The sequence below is a fragment of the Marmota marmota genome, unplaced genomic scaffold (genome assembly GCF_001458135.2).
Source record: "Marmota marmota marmota unplaced genomic scaffold, marMar, whole genome shotgun sequence".
Taxonomy (NCBI): Eukaryota; Metazoa; Chordata; class Mammalia; order Rodentia; family Sciuridae; genus Marmota; species Marmota marmota.
In genome coordinates, this window is record NW_026000019.1 from 14,219,411 (window position 1) to 14,238,072 (window position 18,662).

General features: G+C 42.3%; 2 protein-coding genes across 4 annotated transcripts in view; both read right to left on the reverse strand.

Moving 5' to 3' along the window:
• Window positions 1-189, reverse strand: part of Tor3a (torsin family 3 member A) — an 11,792-nt gene extending 11,603 nt beyond the window's left edge. The window contains exon 1 of the mRNA XM_048809949.1: window positions 16-189. Coding sequence (XP_048665906.1) covers window positions 16-111 — 96 coding nt within the window. The 5' untranslated portion in view covers window positions 112-189. The remainder of the gene's footprint in view (window positions 1-15) is intronic.
• Window positions 190-8,358: 8,169 nt separating this feature from the next.
• Window positions 8,359-18,662, reverse strand: part of Fam20b (FAM20B glycosaminoglycan xylosylkinase) — a 46,877-nt gene continuing 36,573 nt past the window's right edge. For 2 of the 3 annotated variants that reach the window (XM_015491756.2, XM_015491758.2), the window contains 4 exons: window positions 18,417-18,588; window positions 13,944-14,135; window positions 11,081-11,140; window positions 8,359-9,083 (listed from right to left, as the gene is read on the reverse strand). In XM_015491756.2, the coding sequence (XP_015347242.1) occupies window positions 8,852-9,083; window positions 11,081-11,140; window positions 13,944-14,135; window positions 18,417-18,588 (656 nt within the window). In that variant the 3' untranslated portion in view covers window positions 8,359-8,851. Of the gene's footprint in view, window positions 9,084-10,869; window positions 10,959-11,080; window positions 11,141-13,943; window positions 14,136-18,416; window positions 18,589-18,662 lie in introns of all 3 variants that reach the window. The other variant, XM_015491757.2, reaches the window with a different exon arrangement.

Below are 18,662 nucleotides of genomic sequence, written 5' to 3' on the forward strand. Positions count from 1 at the left end.
CTCGTCCGGTCCCCTCCCGACGGCCTCTCGGCGCGCGTGCCAGGTGCGGCGGCGAGCGGCAGCAGCAGCAGGAGCCCGAGGCCAGAGCGGGGGCCGCGGGACGCGAGGCATGGCCGGGCTCTGCCGCCTCCCGCCGCGGCCGCTCCGGCTCTTTAAGGCCCGGGCGGGGCCGTGAGGCGGGCGTGGGCCCGGGGTGGTTGTTGCTATGGCGACCGGCCGGCCCGGCTGCCTGCTCTCTCAACACGTGACCCGGGCGGGAACCGAAACCCGGGCTGGTGTCCCGGGATAGGTCCTGTCCACCCCGCCAGCTTCCAGGGTAGTCTGTTTCTGGGGCACGCCTGCGGTTGCAAAGGCGGTGACACCAGGCCTTGAAATGCCCACTGTCAATCATTATTATTTTCGGGTAGCTCTGTTGGCCCATCTGAGGTCTACCAAATAAGGACACACCTTCGTGCCTGGCCCCTTCGTCTACAGTCAACTTCCTGCCAAACTATTAGAGGAAGCTGGGGATACCCTCTCAGCCAGGGGAGTCAACTGTGCAGAGGCCCTGGGAAGAACGCACGCAGGAAGAATCCTGTCTGGCGGAGGTGGCCCTCTGCAAATAATCAGCAGGCTTCCACCAAAAACAAGAGGAAGCTGAAGGTTTCAAGTTTGGAGCTATTTGGGGTTTGGAAACCACCCTCCAAGTTATGGGGAAATCATGAGGTCTCCTGTTGAGTAATTATATCTCATGAAAAAGAAGGCTACATGCTCAGTACACTCTCAGCTAGGTTTGTAACTTTCAAGTGTTTGTGACTATGAGCAGCCATCAGACACCACCAGCATGCCTTTGAGGGCCTCTTTCCCTTGGATTTCCTTCTTCATAATATGGAGCACAGGACAGATTGTTTTAAGTTTCAGAGTTATCTTGTCCTCATTGGAAACCACTGTAGAGACAGATCAAGGGACCTACCTGGCCACTATCTTGTTTAGTGACTTTGAGGCTGGGCTCTCCAGTTGGTCAGTGAATCTGAGCACCAGACCTTGCAAACATCACAAACTGCCCCCTCGGTTCATGCCAATCTTAGATCACACTCAATGCCAGGGGCTGCTCCAATCTCAACAGCTCACCAAATTTGCCTTTTTATTCAAATAGCCACAGAGGCCAGATAAGCACCTTTGTCAGAATACCATGAAAGCTCAGTTGACAAGCAAAGTTATGTATTTTGTGTCTCACAGTGATGTCAAAAGGGAACCCAAACTTTTCAGAGCAGCAGCTAAGGCACCAGTACAGCATGACTTACTTGGAAAAACCAAGTAGAATCATTCAGAGGATAGTTAACCTTGGTTTGGATTTTTGTGTGTGTGTGTGTGTGTGTATGGTGGTGGTGCTGGGGATAGAACCCAGGGCCTTGTGCATGCAAGGCAAGCACTCTACCAACTGAGCTATATCCCCAGCCTTGTAGTTTGGATCTAAGTGCCACCCCAAGACCCCATGGTAGAGAACTGGTCCTCAGCTTGGTGCTATTGGGAGGTAGTTGGAGGCCAGTGGGAGGTCTTTGAATAACTGGATATGACAAAGGGACTATGGGATCCTGTTTTCTTCCTTTTTTGCTCCCTGACCATGAAGTGGGCAGTTCTGCTCTGCCACATATTCCTGCCATGATGCACTGCTTCCATCTTCCCCCAACCAGAGGCCTAAAAGCAATGGGTCTCCCTGACCATAGATAGAATCTCCCACACCATGAACCAAAATAAAATTTCCTTTATAATTATCTCAGGTATTTGTTATAGTGGCAAGGAGCTAATATATATCTTTCTGCTTATTTGAAAACTAAAAACATTAACTTATTCAGCAAATATTGTTTGAGCATGAAAGGCAATCTAGCATAGTGAATAACTAAACAGGTTCTACCACTTTCTATTTGTGTAACTTCAATTTCCCCACCCATAAAACAGTCATGGGAATGCTGCTAAGATTAAATGAGCTAATTTGAGTGCATCATAAACACTCAATACTTTATTTTCATACATATTTATTTATATAATATATAAAATAGACTACTGGAGGAAGCTTGCTTGCCATTAGTTAATATTGATATTTATAGGTGAATTTATGGTGATAAAATTACTAATAACAGGGCTAGGGTGAAGCTCATGGTAGAGAGTCTGCTTAGCATGCATAAAGCTCTGGGTTCAATCTCTTGTACTTACTCTCAAATTACCGATAACAAACCAGTGGCCCTCAGCTGTAATCCCAGCGGCTTGGGAGGCTGAGGAGAAGCATCTCAAGTTCAAAGCCAGCCTGAGCAATTTAGTGAGGCCCTAAAGAAACTTAGTAAGAGACCGTCTCAAAATTTAAAAAAAATAATAAAAAATAACATCTGGGACTGTAGCTCAGTGGTTATGTGCCACTCAGTTCAATCCCAGTACAAAAAACAAAACAAAAACAAGTTTTAAGACTATGGAAACAACTATCTTTACTTACAACTGTCATCTAGTGATAACTGCTAATTTCTGAGATGCTCTGGTTTGGATTTAGCATTTAATGGTAAATAAACTAGGTTGACAGGAACTTGATTTCAAGAAACTTTTTTTCCTAAAAAAAAAAAGAGGGGAACTGAGTGTGGTGGTGCATACCTTAATCCCAGTGGCTCCGGACTAAGGCAGGAGGCTCTTGAGTTCAAAATCAGCCTCAGCAATGGTGAAGCACTAAGCAAATCAGTGAGACCCTGTCTCTAAATAAAGTAAAAAATAGGGTTGGGGTGTGGCTCAGTGGTCGAGTGCCTGAGTTTAAAACACCAGTATCTAGACAAATCTCTGAATATTTCAACAAACTGTTAGCACAGTATTCTCAGAGGCTGGAGAGTAGTGGCTGTAGTATCTAAGAACAAGAGCTCATGGATGATGGGGACATCTAGAGGCTATTGTGAGAACTACAAACAGCTAGGATTCCTCAGCAAGCATCCTGGCATTGGCACTGTGTGGGAGCTTGTCAGAAAGGCACTCTCAGACTCTTGGACTTACAGAATCAAAATCTTCATTTTAATAATGTCTTCCTAAAATAAAGTGGGTATGTGACACATTTTCTGAAGTCATCTGAGTAGAACAAGCTTTATGGATACTCCCAAACTTGCTGAAGGTGGGCAGAACTGAAGCCAGATTTAAAGTTAGGTAGTCAGTGTAGTTAGGTAAATTGGGTCTAATATCATATCAAGTGAAATCTAAAATGGAGGCCATGCTGACAACGAAACGCAGGACAACTCATGAAATGTTAATGAAGTCCCGGAAAGGCCCTAGGCCAAAGTCCACCCCAAAGAAATGTTAATAGAACCGTGGGAACAGCCCCAACAGATTTGGAGATAGCCCATCCCAAGAAGTGATAATGAAGTCCTTCCTGCCCAGATTACTTGTTTGGCCCACCTGTGTCCCACCCCTCGGGCCTTCCCCTTACATTCCATCACCAAAACTATAAAAAGGGGAGACAACCGCACTTCCACGGATTCCACCTCTTGGGTCCCCTTCTTCCTCAGGGAGAAGTCTTTTCTGCAGTCCTTTAATAAACTTCTAATTTCTACTCTGACCTTGCCTCGGCGTGGTTTTCTGGTGTTATTCTTCAACATTGGGGAAGCAAGGACTCCTCACCGGCCAACAGCGGTAACAGAACCATCTGTCTTGAAAACGATCTTTGGGTACAAATCAAGTCTCTCTCTCTCAATCAATAAAACTCTGAAAACAGGAGATGAATGTTTCCTGGTTCATCTATAAGCCAATAGTTGCTTTAACATCTCTGCCACAGTACACTGGGGGGCATCATGGGTGGAACCTGACCTCTCTAGAGGCAGGGCACAGCCAGGCTTCCTGATGAGACCATGGACACTCCTGAGGGTCTTCCTGGCCACTCAGGTTCTAAACTTATTGGAGGCCTGGGACACTCTACATTTGTGCAGCGAGGGGCACACGCCACCTGTCAAGTCTGGATCTACGTCCCCTTCTGTTGTGTGCCTACTGCCAACCCCACACCTGCTGCGTTCCTGCTCCTTCATTTTCAAGTTAATTTACATCACTCCTGAAGCATTTGGTGGCTCATAAAGTTCTCCTCTGTCAGGATGAGATTAGGGGCTCTTTAGTAAGAGTGGATGTCACTGTCATTTCCATTTCACAGCACAATATCCAATGTCTACGCAAGACCAAAACCTTACAAATGGTGACTTAATGCCATGGTTCCCTGGGGTTTTTATTACTACTTACCCCACAAAACCCCACTATGGAAACCAATCTTACAAAATGAGGGCTGCAGGAAGTTGTTTTTTAGGCAAACACAATAGGTAAGATCCATCCAGTAACAGAACATCTCCCCTCACTCCTGGCTGCCCTTTTCAAATTCTAATACCAGTCATTCTAATACAATTGAGAAGCACACAGACCCTGAAATTTAGCCTGCAAGAGGATTTGTATGTGGTGAGCCTGTGAGGAACACAAATCAGGCTTTGGCCTCCTGCATGTATTTAAGGACACACGACCAAACTGGCAGATACACCCCAACTCAAGGGGAAAATCTCAAGAACTCTGCACAGCTGTCTGGTTGAGGTTTAGGATGAATTTCCATGTCAGAAGTTAAAAATCTGTGTGTCTAAGAATTCTAATCAGGACAATCAGCCTTCTCTTCTGCCTGTATGGTACTATGTTGACAAGTTCTTCAGAACTCAAAATGCTTACCTCTAAGATGCAAGAATGAAGTTAACTACTAATATACAAAAAGCAATGAGGATTCTTTTTTGTACCAGGGATTGAACCCAAGGGTGGTTAACCACTGAGCCACATCCCAGCCTTTTATTTTTTATGTTGAGATAGGGCCTTGCTAAGTTGCTTAGGTCCTTGATAAGTTGCTGAGGCTGGCTTCGAACCTGCAATCCTCCAGCTTCAGTGGCTGGGATTACAGGCATATGCCACCATGCCTGACCCTACGATAAATGATTCTATGAGAAACTTGGTATAGTTACAACTGTAGGGACCTTTAGATTAGTAAGGAAATTCAAAGGTCTTATCCATAAGATGCTGTGAAGTAATCCTGTGGAAGTTTAAGTGGGGGCAAAAGATAGAATCTATTCGCCAAAAACAAGGAGGAAACTGGAATAGAAAACATTGGTAAAATCCTGAAAGTCAGGAAAAAAGATTCATAGGAAAAGATGATACCCCAATATTTATTAAAATCTTTTATTTTCAGCATCAAAACCCATAGAACACATTAGTTGTATTGTGTGGTGTCTTACCAAGTACATCCTCTATTTGTGCAACAGCTCTGAGAGGAAATCCTTGGCAGATCAAACATGAGGGTGGTGATTCTTACACCTCCTTTTAAGCGAATAAATTAGCTTCCGAGTAATATTTTGTTTCCCCCAATGTTCTGTTTCTGAAGAGCACAGTACAGTACCCAAACCCTATTCTCGCCCAGACTGAAGGAGTGGAAGGAAGAAAAGCTGCCCCAGCCCTCACCTCCCAACCCCAAGCAAGCTTCCGGGGGACAGGTGTCCCCACCTGGCTTACCAGGCCTGCCTGGCAGGTGTGTGCAGAACGGATGATCTATGTGTTACTGAAGGTCCACACACAGAGACTGAGAAGAAAACATTTTATAAACTTCAAGTCCTTCTGCAATGTAAGCCAGAGTTTTCCTGTGTCAAAATAAATACATTTTCCTTGCTAGAATTATGTGACTATCAAATACAAACAACTTCACCCATGTTTCCTGAAGCTCAAGATCACAGGACGGCTTGCACAAGACAACTCACCAAGGGAGGCATTACCATCCCCAAAGGGTGATCAGTTACTTGGCAAAGAGAATAGATACGGGGAAGACTGGGAAGGGAGGCTGGGGGAATACAGTGCATGGGAAGGAAAGGCCAAAGTGCTTTTTTCTTTTTTAAAGAAAAGACGGATTTCTGTGGAAGAAAATGCTGCCTTCAAGTGACATTAAAAAATTGGCTTGTACAGGATTTGACTTTCCCCAAAATAATATGCAAAAAAATGTGCTCTACTTCCTCCATTTTCTTCTTACATTTCATCTGACATATTAACCCTGAATGCCAATAGGGAGAAATGCCTTAAACTATATTCAACAATATTAATTTTTTTGCACAGAGAATTATTTATACCTTTCCTGCCAAATCACAATTCAGTCTTATATCATTAAAGAACAGTTTAAAAATGAAAACTATATGCCCAAATTTCTACAAATTTTGGAAAACACATTTTTAAGAAGTGGGAGGAGAGGAGGAGAGCAAAAATGACAATCAGTTCTGATTTTCCTATTTTTATAGTATTAAATATATCTGCATCTATCTAGATGTTCAGTGGGCATACCTAACTTAGAGCTGACAAAAACCCTCCAATGGTTTGACTGCAATAGCTCCAGATTCTAATAACAAATGCAAAGGAGGCCAGTGTTACAAAACTTTTAAAAAGATCTTTTTTAAACAGAACATAGTATTTGTGTTTTAGGGCTATAAGCTTATGGTGAGTTTTCTCTAAGATTGACCTAAACACACTTTTCCAGCTTAATCCAATTCTAACTTAGAACATAAATTTATGTTCTCAGCATGTCAGCTCAGTTCTAATTCTGACCACTATGGCTCTGAACACATTTTAAGAACATGAGTTTGAAAAGAATGAAATGGTATAATTTCTACAAATGCTCTGAAGAAAACATGTTTTTTTTTTTTTTTGCACAGTACTGGGTACAGTGGCACCCTTCCACTCAACTACATTCTCTGCTGTTTTTATTTTGATACAGGGTCTCCCTAAGTTGCTGAGGCTGGCCTTGAACTTATGATCCTCCTGCCTCAGTCTTGTGAGTAGCTAGGAATACAGGCATGTGTCAGATAGAACATTTGCCAAAAAAGCTTTCCCTCCTGTTTTTGCCCTTAGCAGAATCTTCTGCCTTTGATGTTATGAATAAATTTCCTGTTCTGAGAACAATTCTTATTCATCTCATTGTTGTACACCAAAGGCAGCATATATTTGAAAAGAACACTAATCCATAATTTAGTTCCATGAACACTCCTGAGCAGAGTACAGCAGAGCATACTGGTGTCCGTTCTATTGGCTCTTAGAAGTTTGAGGTTAAGCATCAACCAAGGTGGACTGTGAAGTTCCTGGGCTCACACAGCAAGTGGTCTTACAACTGGGATTAATACTTCTTTGTCAACACTATTTCAGCGTTGTTTGCTAACATCTGTCCTCTTAAATCAATACCCTTTTAAAAACTTGGTCTATTCTTATAACCACCTCAAGATGTATATAAAAAGTATAAAAGTTTCCTAATTCCATGTCATTTTAAAGTACTTACAAGTACCCAGTTATCTTTCAGTGTGAGAAAATGGGCATAAATTTGAAAGCTGTTTTTGGTCACCCAAAACTGGTCTCCAATGGCTGTCATGAAATGTGTTCGACCACTCTGTTTAAATATTAGTGTATGCTTGGCAGCGGTACAAAACTTCAACAGCATCTGGTCAAGATGCAGCAGGGCACTGGTCTCTGAATGCACAGAAGCGTGAGTGTCCCAGGCCTGCCCAGCTCTGCTCGATTAATTTTCTATAGTTGTGGACACTCCAGAATCTGCATTTCAACAGTCTGAATTGAGAGTGCCAAGAGGAGATTATATACCATGGGTTAAAAAATCCAAATGAGACTAAGCAATGAAATCAGGATTTGATATAAACCAAAATCTTCAGGCTCCTTCTGTCAACCTCCTTAATTTCAAGGCTCAGAAGGCTTACAGTTTTTTGATTCCAGTCTTTTGTGTGGCCCAAGTCACAGCTCTGTCCAGCCACCACCAGGGTGTACACTGTCCTCTGCAGAAGAGCTGCCTTTTCTCACAAAAACATCAATTTCAATGACCAAATGTCTTAAAGGCAATGGTGGAAATTCATTTCAAGAAAGAAGTGAAGATGACAGAGATCACAGGCAGCCTAACTTATTCAAGGTATTATTTCAGTTAGCTTTGTTAATTTGGAAAGGATCTGCCAGCTGCTTTAGGCAAAAGAGGAAAATAAAATTCTCCATAAAGAGTCATGTTTGAGTTGTAAAATAATTTTCTCTAGAGACCTTTTTTTTTTGGTTAATTTGGACACAGTTGTGGGAATGAAGGTTTTACCTAGGTAAAAGTCATATTTGCTTTTACACACCTAAGAACTTAAATACAGGGAAACCTGTCATCTTCCAGATTCTGGTTCTACCAGGTGTCTCTCTACTTCCCTCCGTTAAGATCATCAAAACCATACTACCCAATTGCCCAAAAACCTGAACTTCTTTCCAATTTTGCCCTTCCCTTCAATCTTATCTTAAAAACATATCCCCTCCAACAGAGAATGCTATTTTGGCTCAATAGACAAAGTTTTATTTGCCGCCACTCCGTAGGAGGCAGTAAGCTTTCAAATTAGACTAGTCTTGGTAAAAAAGACACAAGAGATCTTAAAGTATTTCCACAAAATTCACAGGTGTGGAGAAAGGACTACAAGGTTCTCCTCAAAACACACACTCTGGAAGCAATCCCAGCATTCACTTATCCAAATGTCACACCTGTTTGTCCTTTGGTATGGGAACACAGACTGACCAATGCTGATGACCACTGCTAGAAATGGGCAACTGCCGAGGACGCTGGAAGGTGTTTCTGCAGGAACATCCCAAGCTCTGACACTTGTGGTCTTTGCTTTTGCTTCCACTATAGAAAAAAACAAAGACACCCAAGGCCACCCTGTCCTCCACCACCAGAACTTGCTGCTGGCACTTCCAAAGCCATCTCATACCATTTGGAATTGATTGTGCTGTTTCTCTATCTTTGTAAAAATAAGTTTCACTTATTTTCTGTTGACAGTTACAAGTGGGACAGAGGCATCCTGTCTTCTACCAGCACAGTGTCCATCCCAAACTGGTCAGTGCACTGCTTCACGGTGGCCAGGACATTCAGGAGCCGCTGGTCCACAGCGTCCAGGTGAGGATCAGAGAGCACAGGGGAGATGGGATCATGGGCCATGGCAGATTTTAAGGCAGACTTTAGCACTCCATTCTTTAGGTAATTCAGTCTGTTCCAGGTGGAAACCCTAATGCTGGAAGAAAAAGTTTTAGAACCAATTATATAAAAACCTCTCACTGTCAAATGGAGTTATCTTGCTTGGCAGCAAAAGTAAAAGAAAAAAATTATGTATAATATTTTAACTAAAACAACAAAAAAGAAATCACTTCTGTTTTGGAATTACCTCTATGTTAGCAGTAAGCCACATTACATGTTGGCTTTTTACACGTGTTTACTGCAGTGCTATTTGTAACAGGAAAATGTGAACCAATCTGAATGTCCAACAATTGGGAAATAGTTCAATTATTGCTCAACCATTCTAAGAAATACTAGGCAGCTCTGAAAATTTAATAGCATGGAAAAATGTTCATATGCTGGGTGGGGAGAAAAAGTTACTCCAAGTCTGTGGGGAGCAAAAATGTGTGTGTTATGAGAATTATTAGACTATATGCTTAGAAGCGTATAGTGTTACAGTGTTAAGAAAATTATCTTTAAATGTTCATTGATCTTTTTAATTTCCTTCTTTTAATTTTAAAAGTTTCACAATAATATAAATAGAAAAAGAATTATTTTAAGGATACCTACTTTCCTTAATTATCTCACCAACTACTATGATTTTTTTTTTTTAGTTTTTTTTTTTTTAGTTGTTGACAGACTTGTATTTATTTTTATGTGGTGCTGAGGATTGAACCCAGTGCCTCACACATGCTAGACAAGCACTCCACCTGTGCCCACAACCCCAGCCCAACTTCTATGGTTTCAATGTTTATTCCTTCTGAAACTCATGCTGAAAGCTGAACTGTCACTGTTAAAGTATTAGGAGTTGAGACCTTTTAAGAGGTGATCAGGCTGTGAGGGCAGAGCTTTCTTATGCTGCTATGAAAGGTGGCCCTCTCTTCTCATTGCCTTTCTGCCTTCACCATATGAAGACACAGCAAGAAGGCCCTTAATAGATGCCAGTGCTCTGACACTGGACTTCTCAGCTTCCAGAACTGTGAGCCAATACATTTCTGTTTATTATAAATTACCCAATCTGTGATATTCTGTTAATAGAAGCATATAACAGAGTAAGCCACCAATTAAAGAAGATCTTTTTTTTTTAATTTATTTTTTAGTTTTAGGTGGGCACAATATCTTTATTTGTTTTTATGTGGTGCTGAGAATCGAACCCAGCGCCTCACACATGCCAGGTGAGCGTGCTACTTGAGCCACATCCCCAGCCCAAGGAAGATCTTTTTTAAAAAAATAGAATTTTTTCTCTCCCAAATCACCAATACCCTATTCCCCAACGTAAGTATATGAACAGCTTTAAACTGGAAAATGGCTCCCAGGGGCTCAGAAAGTACTGACTTGGGGCAGATATAAAAATGGCATTAGCAGTAATTCAGAGTTAGGAAAGGAGAGCTGATGCTGGAAAAACTTCCAACCTTTTATTCTTTCCCCAGCTCACCTTAACAAATGGAGAGACAACCCACCCACAGTACAGTGCAGGCCTTCCATTATTTTTATTTTTTAGTTGTAGTCGAAAGCAATACCTTTATTTTATTTATTTATTTTTATGTGGTGCTGAGAATTGAACCCAGGGCCTCGTGCGTGCTAGGCAAGCGCTCTACCACTGAACCACAACCCCAACCCCAAAGAGGATCTTTTATTTATTTCAGAAGGAAAGTTCTTACCACCCTGTGTGTGAAGTGGAATTCACTAGGTAGGCAGTAGGCAAGAGGCAGCCTGCTCTGCAACTAATTAGAAAAGTAAGAAAATCGATCTCTGCACTAAGCACAGAGGGACTGTCAAGCTCAGATGCTGGCCAGTTTACTTACTCAGAATTATGCCACAAATGCCCAGAGCATAAGAGCTTCCCATCCGCCATTCCCTGACCCTCATCTCAGGATCTTCTAAGGGTTCTGGACTGAAAAAGTATGAAAATCACTGCTCAGGGAGCAGGAAGTTTTAAGGCCAAGAAAACAGATCCACGGTTCTGACAGCCTGGAAGGGAAGGCACCGCAGGCACCGTGTGCTAGTGTAACTTACATGCAGCACTGATAGAGAGGGGCAAGGATGCTTCTCTCATCCAGCGAGGGGTTCCCAAAGCTGAAAATTAAAGAAAACTGAGTGAATGAGGCAGAAATACCAGTTCTCTTCTTAGGTTCAAAGCATCAGCAAATTTTATAAGAAACTCAAATGTGACTCTAGATAATTTCATGCTCCAGCAACTCAAATCACTTAAATTCAAAAGAAGTAGGGTGTGACCAATTAGACAAGGATCCGTAACAGCCTGTACCAAAGTAGGAAACAACAAATAAACTCATTTACAAGGATACTTTTTCCTGCCAACACACTGCAAAGTGCTGGATCATAACCATGGTAACACAGCATGGAGGTCACAGACCAAAGGGAGGATGTGAAAATCCCTAAACTTGCAAAGCTTTTAAAGGGTGGTGAGAGACATAAAGGCTGCTCATATTAGGTTCCCTCAAACAGGCAGATGACCATTTGTCCTACTCCAAAATCACCAATACCCTGATCCCCGCAAGTAAGTATATGGACAGCTTCAAACTGGAAAATGGCTCCCAGAGGCTCAGAAAGTACTGACTCGGGGCAGATATAAAAATGGTATTAGCAGTAATTCAGAGTTAGGAAAGGAGAACTGATGCTGGAAAAACTGGCAACCTTTTACTGTTTCCCCAGCTCACCTTAACAAATGGAGAGACAACCCATCCACAGTACAGTGCAGGCCTTCCAATAACAAAAGGAATAGCGGCTACAAAGGTAAAATGTTTTGTCTTCTAAACTCAGGGATACCTAACGCCCAATGCAAGAGGGGGTCCTTTATGATTAATGGGAATCTCATGAATGGATCCGTACCCTCATACAAAAGGTCTGGGGAGCTTATTCACCTCTTCTACCCATGAGGACACACAGAAGGCACCAGCTATGAGGACCGGCTCATACCAGACACCAAATCTGGGGCACTTTGTTCTTGGACTTCCCAACCTCCAGAACAGTGAACAATACATTTCTGCTACTTATAAATTAAGAGATATAAGGTATTTTGTTATAGCAGCTCAAATGAACTAAGGAATTACTCTGATATATATCAAGCACATGTACTGTAATACGTATGATCTTTTGGAGGGCTACTGGGGGTTGAACCAAGGGGTGCTTAACCACTAAGCATAAGATTTTTTAACAAAATGTTCATTTTTAAAAAATATTTTTTTAGTTGTACATTTGGATATAATACCTTTTTTATTTTTATGTAGTGCTGAGGATCGAATCCAGTGCCTTCCATATGAGGCAAGTGCTCTACCACTGAGCTACAACCCCATCCCCAAAATGATCATTTTCACAAGTAAGAACAAAGATTTTTCAGGAATATAGACAGCCCTGGTCACTACTTGCTTTGCTGTGATAGGTTTACAGGGTAAGGCAGTGTTTGCTGGCCTTTCACTTGGGTAGCTGTCACCATTTTCAAGGAGCATGAGGTACCTGTTGTTCAACATAATAGATAGTGTCATTTGCAAGTTCTGGCCAAGCACTCTGCCGAGCAGCCACGTCTCAACTTATTCCTAGCATCCAGTGTTAACAGCATGGCCCACTCTGGACAATTCTGGGGCTCCAAGGAAGTTTTCTATTTACTACTTATTAAATGTAACTAAAAGTATGGTACTGAGCCAGCCACCATGGAAAATACATCCAGTGTACAAAATGAAAATACAATGTGCTCTCCAAAGAGCTTAGGCCTAAAAAATAAAAATAAGGACATTCTATTTATTCAAAATGAATAAATTTGTTTTATTCAAGACAAAAGTCATCTGTCTTTACATATCATCGCCATGCAATTACTCTTCCCCTCGTAACAGCAAAAGCCTGGACCTAGCTAGCCACAAAAATAGCAAAATATCCTATCAAATAAATTTTTAAATTGCACAAACCTTGGGATAGAATTTAATAGTAAATACATTTCACTTTCTAGTAGAACTGCATTTCTCAGATTTGATGTTCTATAAACATCATAACCAAGAAAGAATGATGTAGGCAATGACAAATGAATAACCATGACTTCCAGTTGTCTGTGAAGTGGACCACAATTTCCATTTTTTAAAGTCCTGAGGGTGTAGGGAAGGACAGTGTATATCAATTGTCTTCTGGATATTTTCCAGGACACCAGCTATAGATGGATCTGAAAAGTTCCCCCAAAACTCACTGGTTGAAGGCTTGGTTTAGCTGGTGGTCCTCCTGGGAGGTGATAGAAACTTCAGGAGGTAGGGCCCAGCTGAAGGAAGTAGGTCACTGGAGATGTTCCCAGTGCTTGTCCGGCTGTCCCTCCCTCCCTCCCAGATACCATAAGGTTAGCAGCTACCCTCCACCACATGTTCCCCATGATGTTCTGCCCCTCCACAGGTTCTGAAGGAATGAAGACCATGGAATGATACCATGAGCCAAAATAATCCTATCTCTTTTAAGTTATCTCCAGTATTTTTTCAGAGCAATAAAAAGCTGACTAGGTGGCCTGCAAGGGTGCACATGCTAAAGGAATGCCAACTGGCCTGTGGCACTGTTGGAGAGTCAGGAAAGCATTAGGAGGTAGGGCTTAATGGAAGGAACTGAGGTCAACATTGGGACCCCAGCCTCTTTCTGTTTCTTTGTTTCCTAGCTGTCACAAGCACCTTCTTTCCAACATGTGTTCCCACCACAATGCTCTACCTCATCATAGGCTCAAAAGCAACAGAGCCAGCAAACCTTTCTGAAACCATGAGCCAAAATAGATTTTTCCTCCTCTGAAGTTGATTTATCTCAGGTGCCTGTCACAGTGATGGAAAGCTAACACAATATGCTTGAAAATATCCTTTTATGCATGGAAATGAACAAAAGATAGTCCTGCTGGCCTTACCTTTTGGCATTATCAAGAAGGATGAGCATACTAGCGCCTTCATCATCCTGAAAGCTCTCATAGTGATGGCGGTCAGCATTGCCAATCAGGTAATCAAAGACAGAGGTGTCAATGATGTCCAAGAGGCGTGGGCCTGAGTCATATGGGGATGTTTTCTTCACAGCATCACAGTAGCTCTCATCATACTCCCACCTGATGGCAAGCAGCATCACAAGAATTACTGAGTGCCAACAATGTATCTGGCTGTTATGATCTTAAATGTCCCCCAAAGGCCATGTATTGAAAGCTTGGTTACCAGTCTGTGGCACTATCAGGAGGCAGAGCCTGGTGGAAGGAAGCCAGGGCATCAGGAGTGTGCCCTTAAAGGAGATGTCGAGGCTCTAGCTCCTTTTACTCTTTTGCTTCCCAGCTACCATGAGGTGAGCAGTTTTCCTCTACAACTTACTCCCCATCATGATGTTATACCTCCCCACAGTTCCAAAAGCAATAGAGCCAACCAACCATGCTCTCTGAAACTGCGATCATGGCATGCAATCATGGCTCTGAAACTGTTAAGTCAGAATAAATTTCTCCTCTTTCCAAGTTATCATCTTAGGTATTTTGTCACAATGATTGAAAACTAACACGGAGAGCTGGTACCAAGAAGTAGGGTCGCTGCTTTGACTACACCTTATGATATGGCTTAGAAACCTTTGGAATTGGTTTGCAAGAGGAGTTTAGAAAAGTGTGAAGAAGCAGGCTAGAGAAAGTTTGGAATGCTGAAAGCAGGGATTAATGGGAGATTCTGGTAGAAACTCACAAGACAGACAAAAGGAAAGTAAAGGTTTCAGAGGGAAACGAGGACTGTGTTGGGAATTGGACTAGAAGCCACTTATGTTAAAATTTTGGTAAAAACTTTGTCTACATTTTGTTCATTCTCTAAGACTTTGTGTGAAGCTGGGTTCAAAGTGACAGACTAGTTTATCTGGCAAAGGAAACTTCAAGGCAGCACAGCATTTAGAGAGCAATATGGGCATTACAGGCTGCTTTTAGCCAATTTTACTGTGAGAACTGGTAGCCAAAAGCAGATAAAAGATTTCTTAATTTTGCAGTTTGTCCAGAAAAGTGTGAAAAGTGCAGGCCAAAGAGGGTATAGATGCTGAAGACATCAGTGCCATTAAAAAGAAGCCAAGTACTTTGCACCTGAAGAATATAAAAGATGGAATCAGCCAGACCCCAATAATCACAGGTTCAAAAGGATGAAAAAGTATAAACCTTTCATTTGAGAAGAGACCACTGGGGCTGGGGCTCCCTGTTCACACAGGGCCTAAGGAATTGTTTCCCTAACATTCTGTGTTCAGCCATCAAAGCACTTAGAGGCCACTGCAACTACAGATCAAGTGGGTCTGGCTACTGCTCAAGGCAGTGGCAGACCATGGTGTCATATAAGTGATTCTGATTTTGCAGGCATGCAGAATCTAAGAGTTGGGGGGTTACAGTCAAATTTCAAAGGACAGCCTGAGAGGGGAATACATAAAGGTATGAGAGTGAAACTGAAGCTTCAATGGAGACCCCAGGAAATTAGAGATGCCAGGAATAAGCAAGAGAATGGTGGGACTAAGACCCAGGTACTTCATGCCGTCTCTTCCACTACCACCAAGCCATGTTGGAGAAGCCCAAGGAGGGAGTGAAGATGGAGAATGACACATGAACCTGAAAGTGGTGGGGGAGGGTGGCTCAGTGGCACAGTTCAAGACCAAGATGAGCAAGCTGATGAAGGCCTGTGAAAAGACCTGTCAATAAGTCTGGTTACATTCAGGTTTGATAAGCAAGCAATGAATGACACTTCAGCTTAGCCGGAGATGGAAGATACAGATAGATGCCTTTGAGATGTTCTAGCAGCAGATGGGAGGCATGGCCTTCAGAAGGACCACCCTCACACCATGCCATTGTCCTTGCCTTTGTGAATGGATAGCCATGCTTATCACAAAGGAGTCTATAGAAGCCATGGAGAGTCACCAAAATGATCTTCCTCTCTGTTTCACTTTAAGTGCAGCACAAAACTGTATCTGCAGTGATGAACCTAGAGTTTAAATTGGGCCAGATTGTTTTGTTTAGGTAAAACAAATTATGAGGTTTGGGATCTGCTCTTGTTTTCATTTGGTTTAATTCCCTGCCCCCAAAACATTTTTTCCTTGAAACTTGTGGCCAAATGTTGGCTCTCAGTCTATAGCAGGCTCCCACCCTTGAGGCACTTGTCTTAAATTATGTGGAATGTTCATGTTCACACAATGGCATATCTGTATGACAATGTGGGGGGCAGAATTCCACGATTTGTTGTAGGTACAGGTTATTAAAATGCCAGAATTGCAAGCTTTGTCAAGCACATGGTAAAGCTGAAGAGACAATACTGGAATGCTTCTGAAAAGAAAAAAAAAAAAAATACCAAGTCCTTCTGTAATATGGCCCAATTGCTTACTCTTTCTCTGCTCTGGAGTGTATCCCCTGAAGCCTGAGGCCCAGGATTCTACCACTCAACTTAGTGGCCGGTATGGATATTTGGGGAAAGATCAGCACAACAGAAAGAAGCTTTTGCCCTTTTCAAAACATATAAGAAAATAATTTCCATGTTTCTCATGGTAATTATATTGAAGCCTCAAATTTCTTCTAGTATTTACTTCTGTTGAATAATTATGATCTATATAAAAAGACTAAGAGTTGCTGAACTGCCATGATGTTGTGTAATAGTTACTTCAAAGCGTGCCTGCAAAAGAAAGCAACGGGAAAGGTGACTTAGTGTTCTTATAGACTTGTGTTCTGCTTTCTGAATAGGTACTAAAATATGTATTAGTATGGTGATTCCAGTTCTTTTTTAACTTTATTTTATGGTGCTAGGGATCAAACCCAGGGCCTCATACATGCTAGGCAAGTGCTGTGCCACTGAGCCACATTCTCAGCCCAAGATTATTTTTGTTTATTTGTAGTGCTGGGGATTGAACTCGGGTCTCATGCATGGCACATGCTGTGCCACTGAGCTACACCCTCAGCTCCTGGTGATTCTAGTTCTATGAGATATTTGGGGGTCTACAGCAATTAAAATGTTTATATTTCTGCTTATTGTACTTCTATAAGGATCCATTGCTGCTTGATGGCCATTTTCTACCTTTTATAGTCACCTGACAATGACACATTATCTCACTTGCTTAAAATCTTAAAGAAAATGTTCTAGTTTGCTTTGTTTTGTTGTACTGGCTGCGGGGGAGGGGGGATGGATGTTTGTTGGCTCCATTATGTTTATTCACAGTCTGTACATTATTTGTTGTACTTTACTACAGTAAACAGCAAAACAGTTTGGCAAAAAAATGAGGTGGGGAGGGCAAAGATACCAGGAATAGGGAATGCCTGCTGAAGCTGAAGGCAATGATCATGCTTTGAAGAGAGGCCAGGTGGGCTATGCGGCAAAGCAGTAAGGGTGGGGCTGCCCAAGCCTATTGAAGCTAGATCATGTATGCCCCAGATGCCAGACATGGAGCTAAACAATTTAATGTTTGTGCTGCTGGGAGTTTGGTCATGCTTTGTTCTGATTCCTTCTTGCTATTTTTCTATTTCTCTCTTTTAGAATGGGAATGTTTACTCTGTGCCACTGATCTTGGAAGTGTATTACTTGTTTTTTTTAAGCTAAGAATTTGCCTTGAGTCTCAGAGAGACTTTGGACTTGGGCTTTTCAGCAATGCTAAAATAGTTAAGACTTCAGGGATTCCTGGAAATGGACTGAATGCACTTTTCACCATGAGATGGACACAGCCTTTCAGGGCCAGGAGCAGAATGTTATAGTTTGGATCTCAAATGTTCCCCAAAGGCCATGTGTTGAAGGTTTGGTTGCCAACATGTAGAGCTACTGGGAGGTGGTATAACCTGTAGGGGGTGGGGCCGAGAAGTTAAGCCACTGGAAGAGCCATTGGGACCCCAGCCTCCCTGCCCCCTTTGCTTCTGGGCTTCCTTGAGGTGAGTGTCCTCCCCTGCCATCTACTTTTTTTTTTTTTTTTTAATATTTATTTTTCAGTTTTTGGCGGATACAACATCTTTGTTTATATGTGGTTCTGAGGATCGAACCCGGGTCACACGCATGCCAGGCGAGCGCGCTACAGCTTGAGCCACATCCCCAGCCCCCTGCCATCTACTTTTAATATGAGGTACTGTGTCACCACAGGCCCAAAGCAATGTGGCCAAGTAACCATGAATAATTATGATCTATATAAAAAGTAACAGAAATATTTAAAATAAGGGCCAAAATACACCTTTCCTTCTTTTAAATGTTGATTTATCTCAGGGTTTTGTCATAAGGACACTGGCATTGCCTTCTGCCCTTAACCTGACAGTTCTTATTTTTTTTTTTTTAAACTCTTGGACAGAATGAATGACTGGCTCCTATGCAGGATTGGCACCTGACGAGGCACAGGGGAGAATTAAGCTGTGGCTCAGAGAAGTATTTACCTGGCCAATTTGCCTTCTCGGTAAGTCCTGCCCCAGGGGTGTCGGTGTTTCTGCAGAGGCCACACATCTGGAAGCCAAAGTGTGACAGATCCCTCCATTGTGTCTCCATCTGCACAAGCTGGCTCTGTTTCTCGGCAGTAATAGCACTTCCCATAGAAACAAGTATTGTTTCCTAAAGGACAGAAAGGAGTCAAATACACTTAAGGAAAAAACAAAAGATTCTAAATTCTTTCCTAAATAATGGGG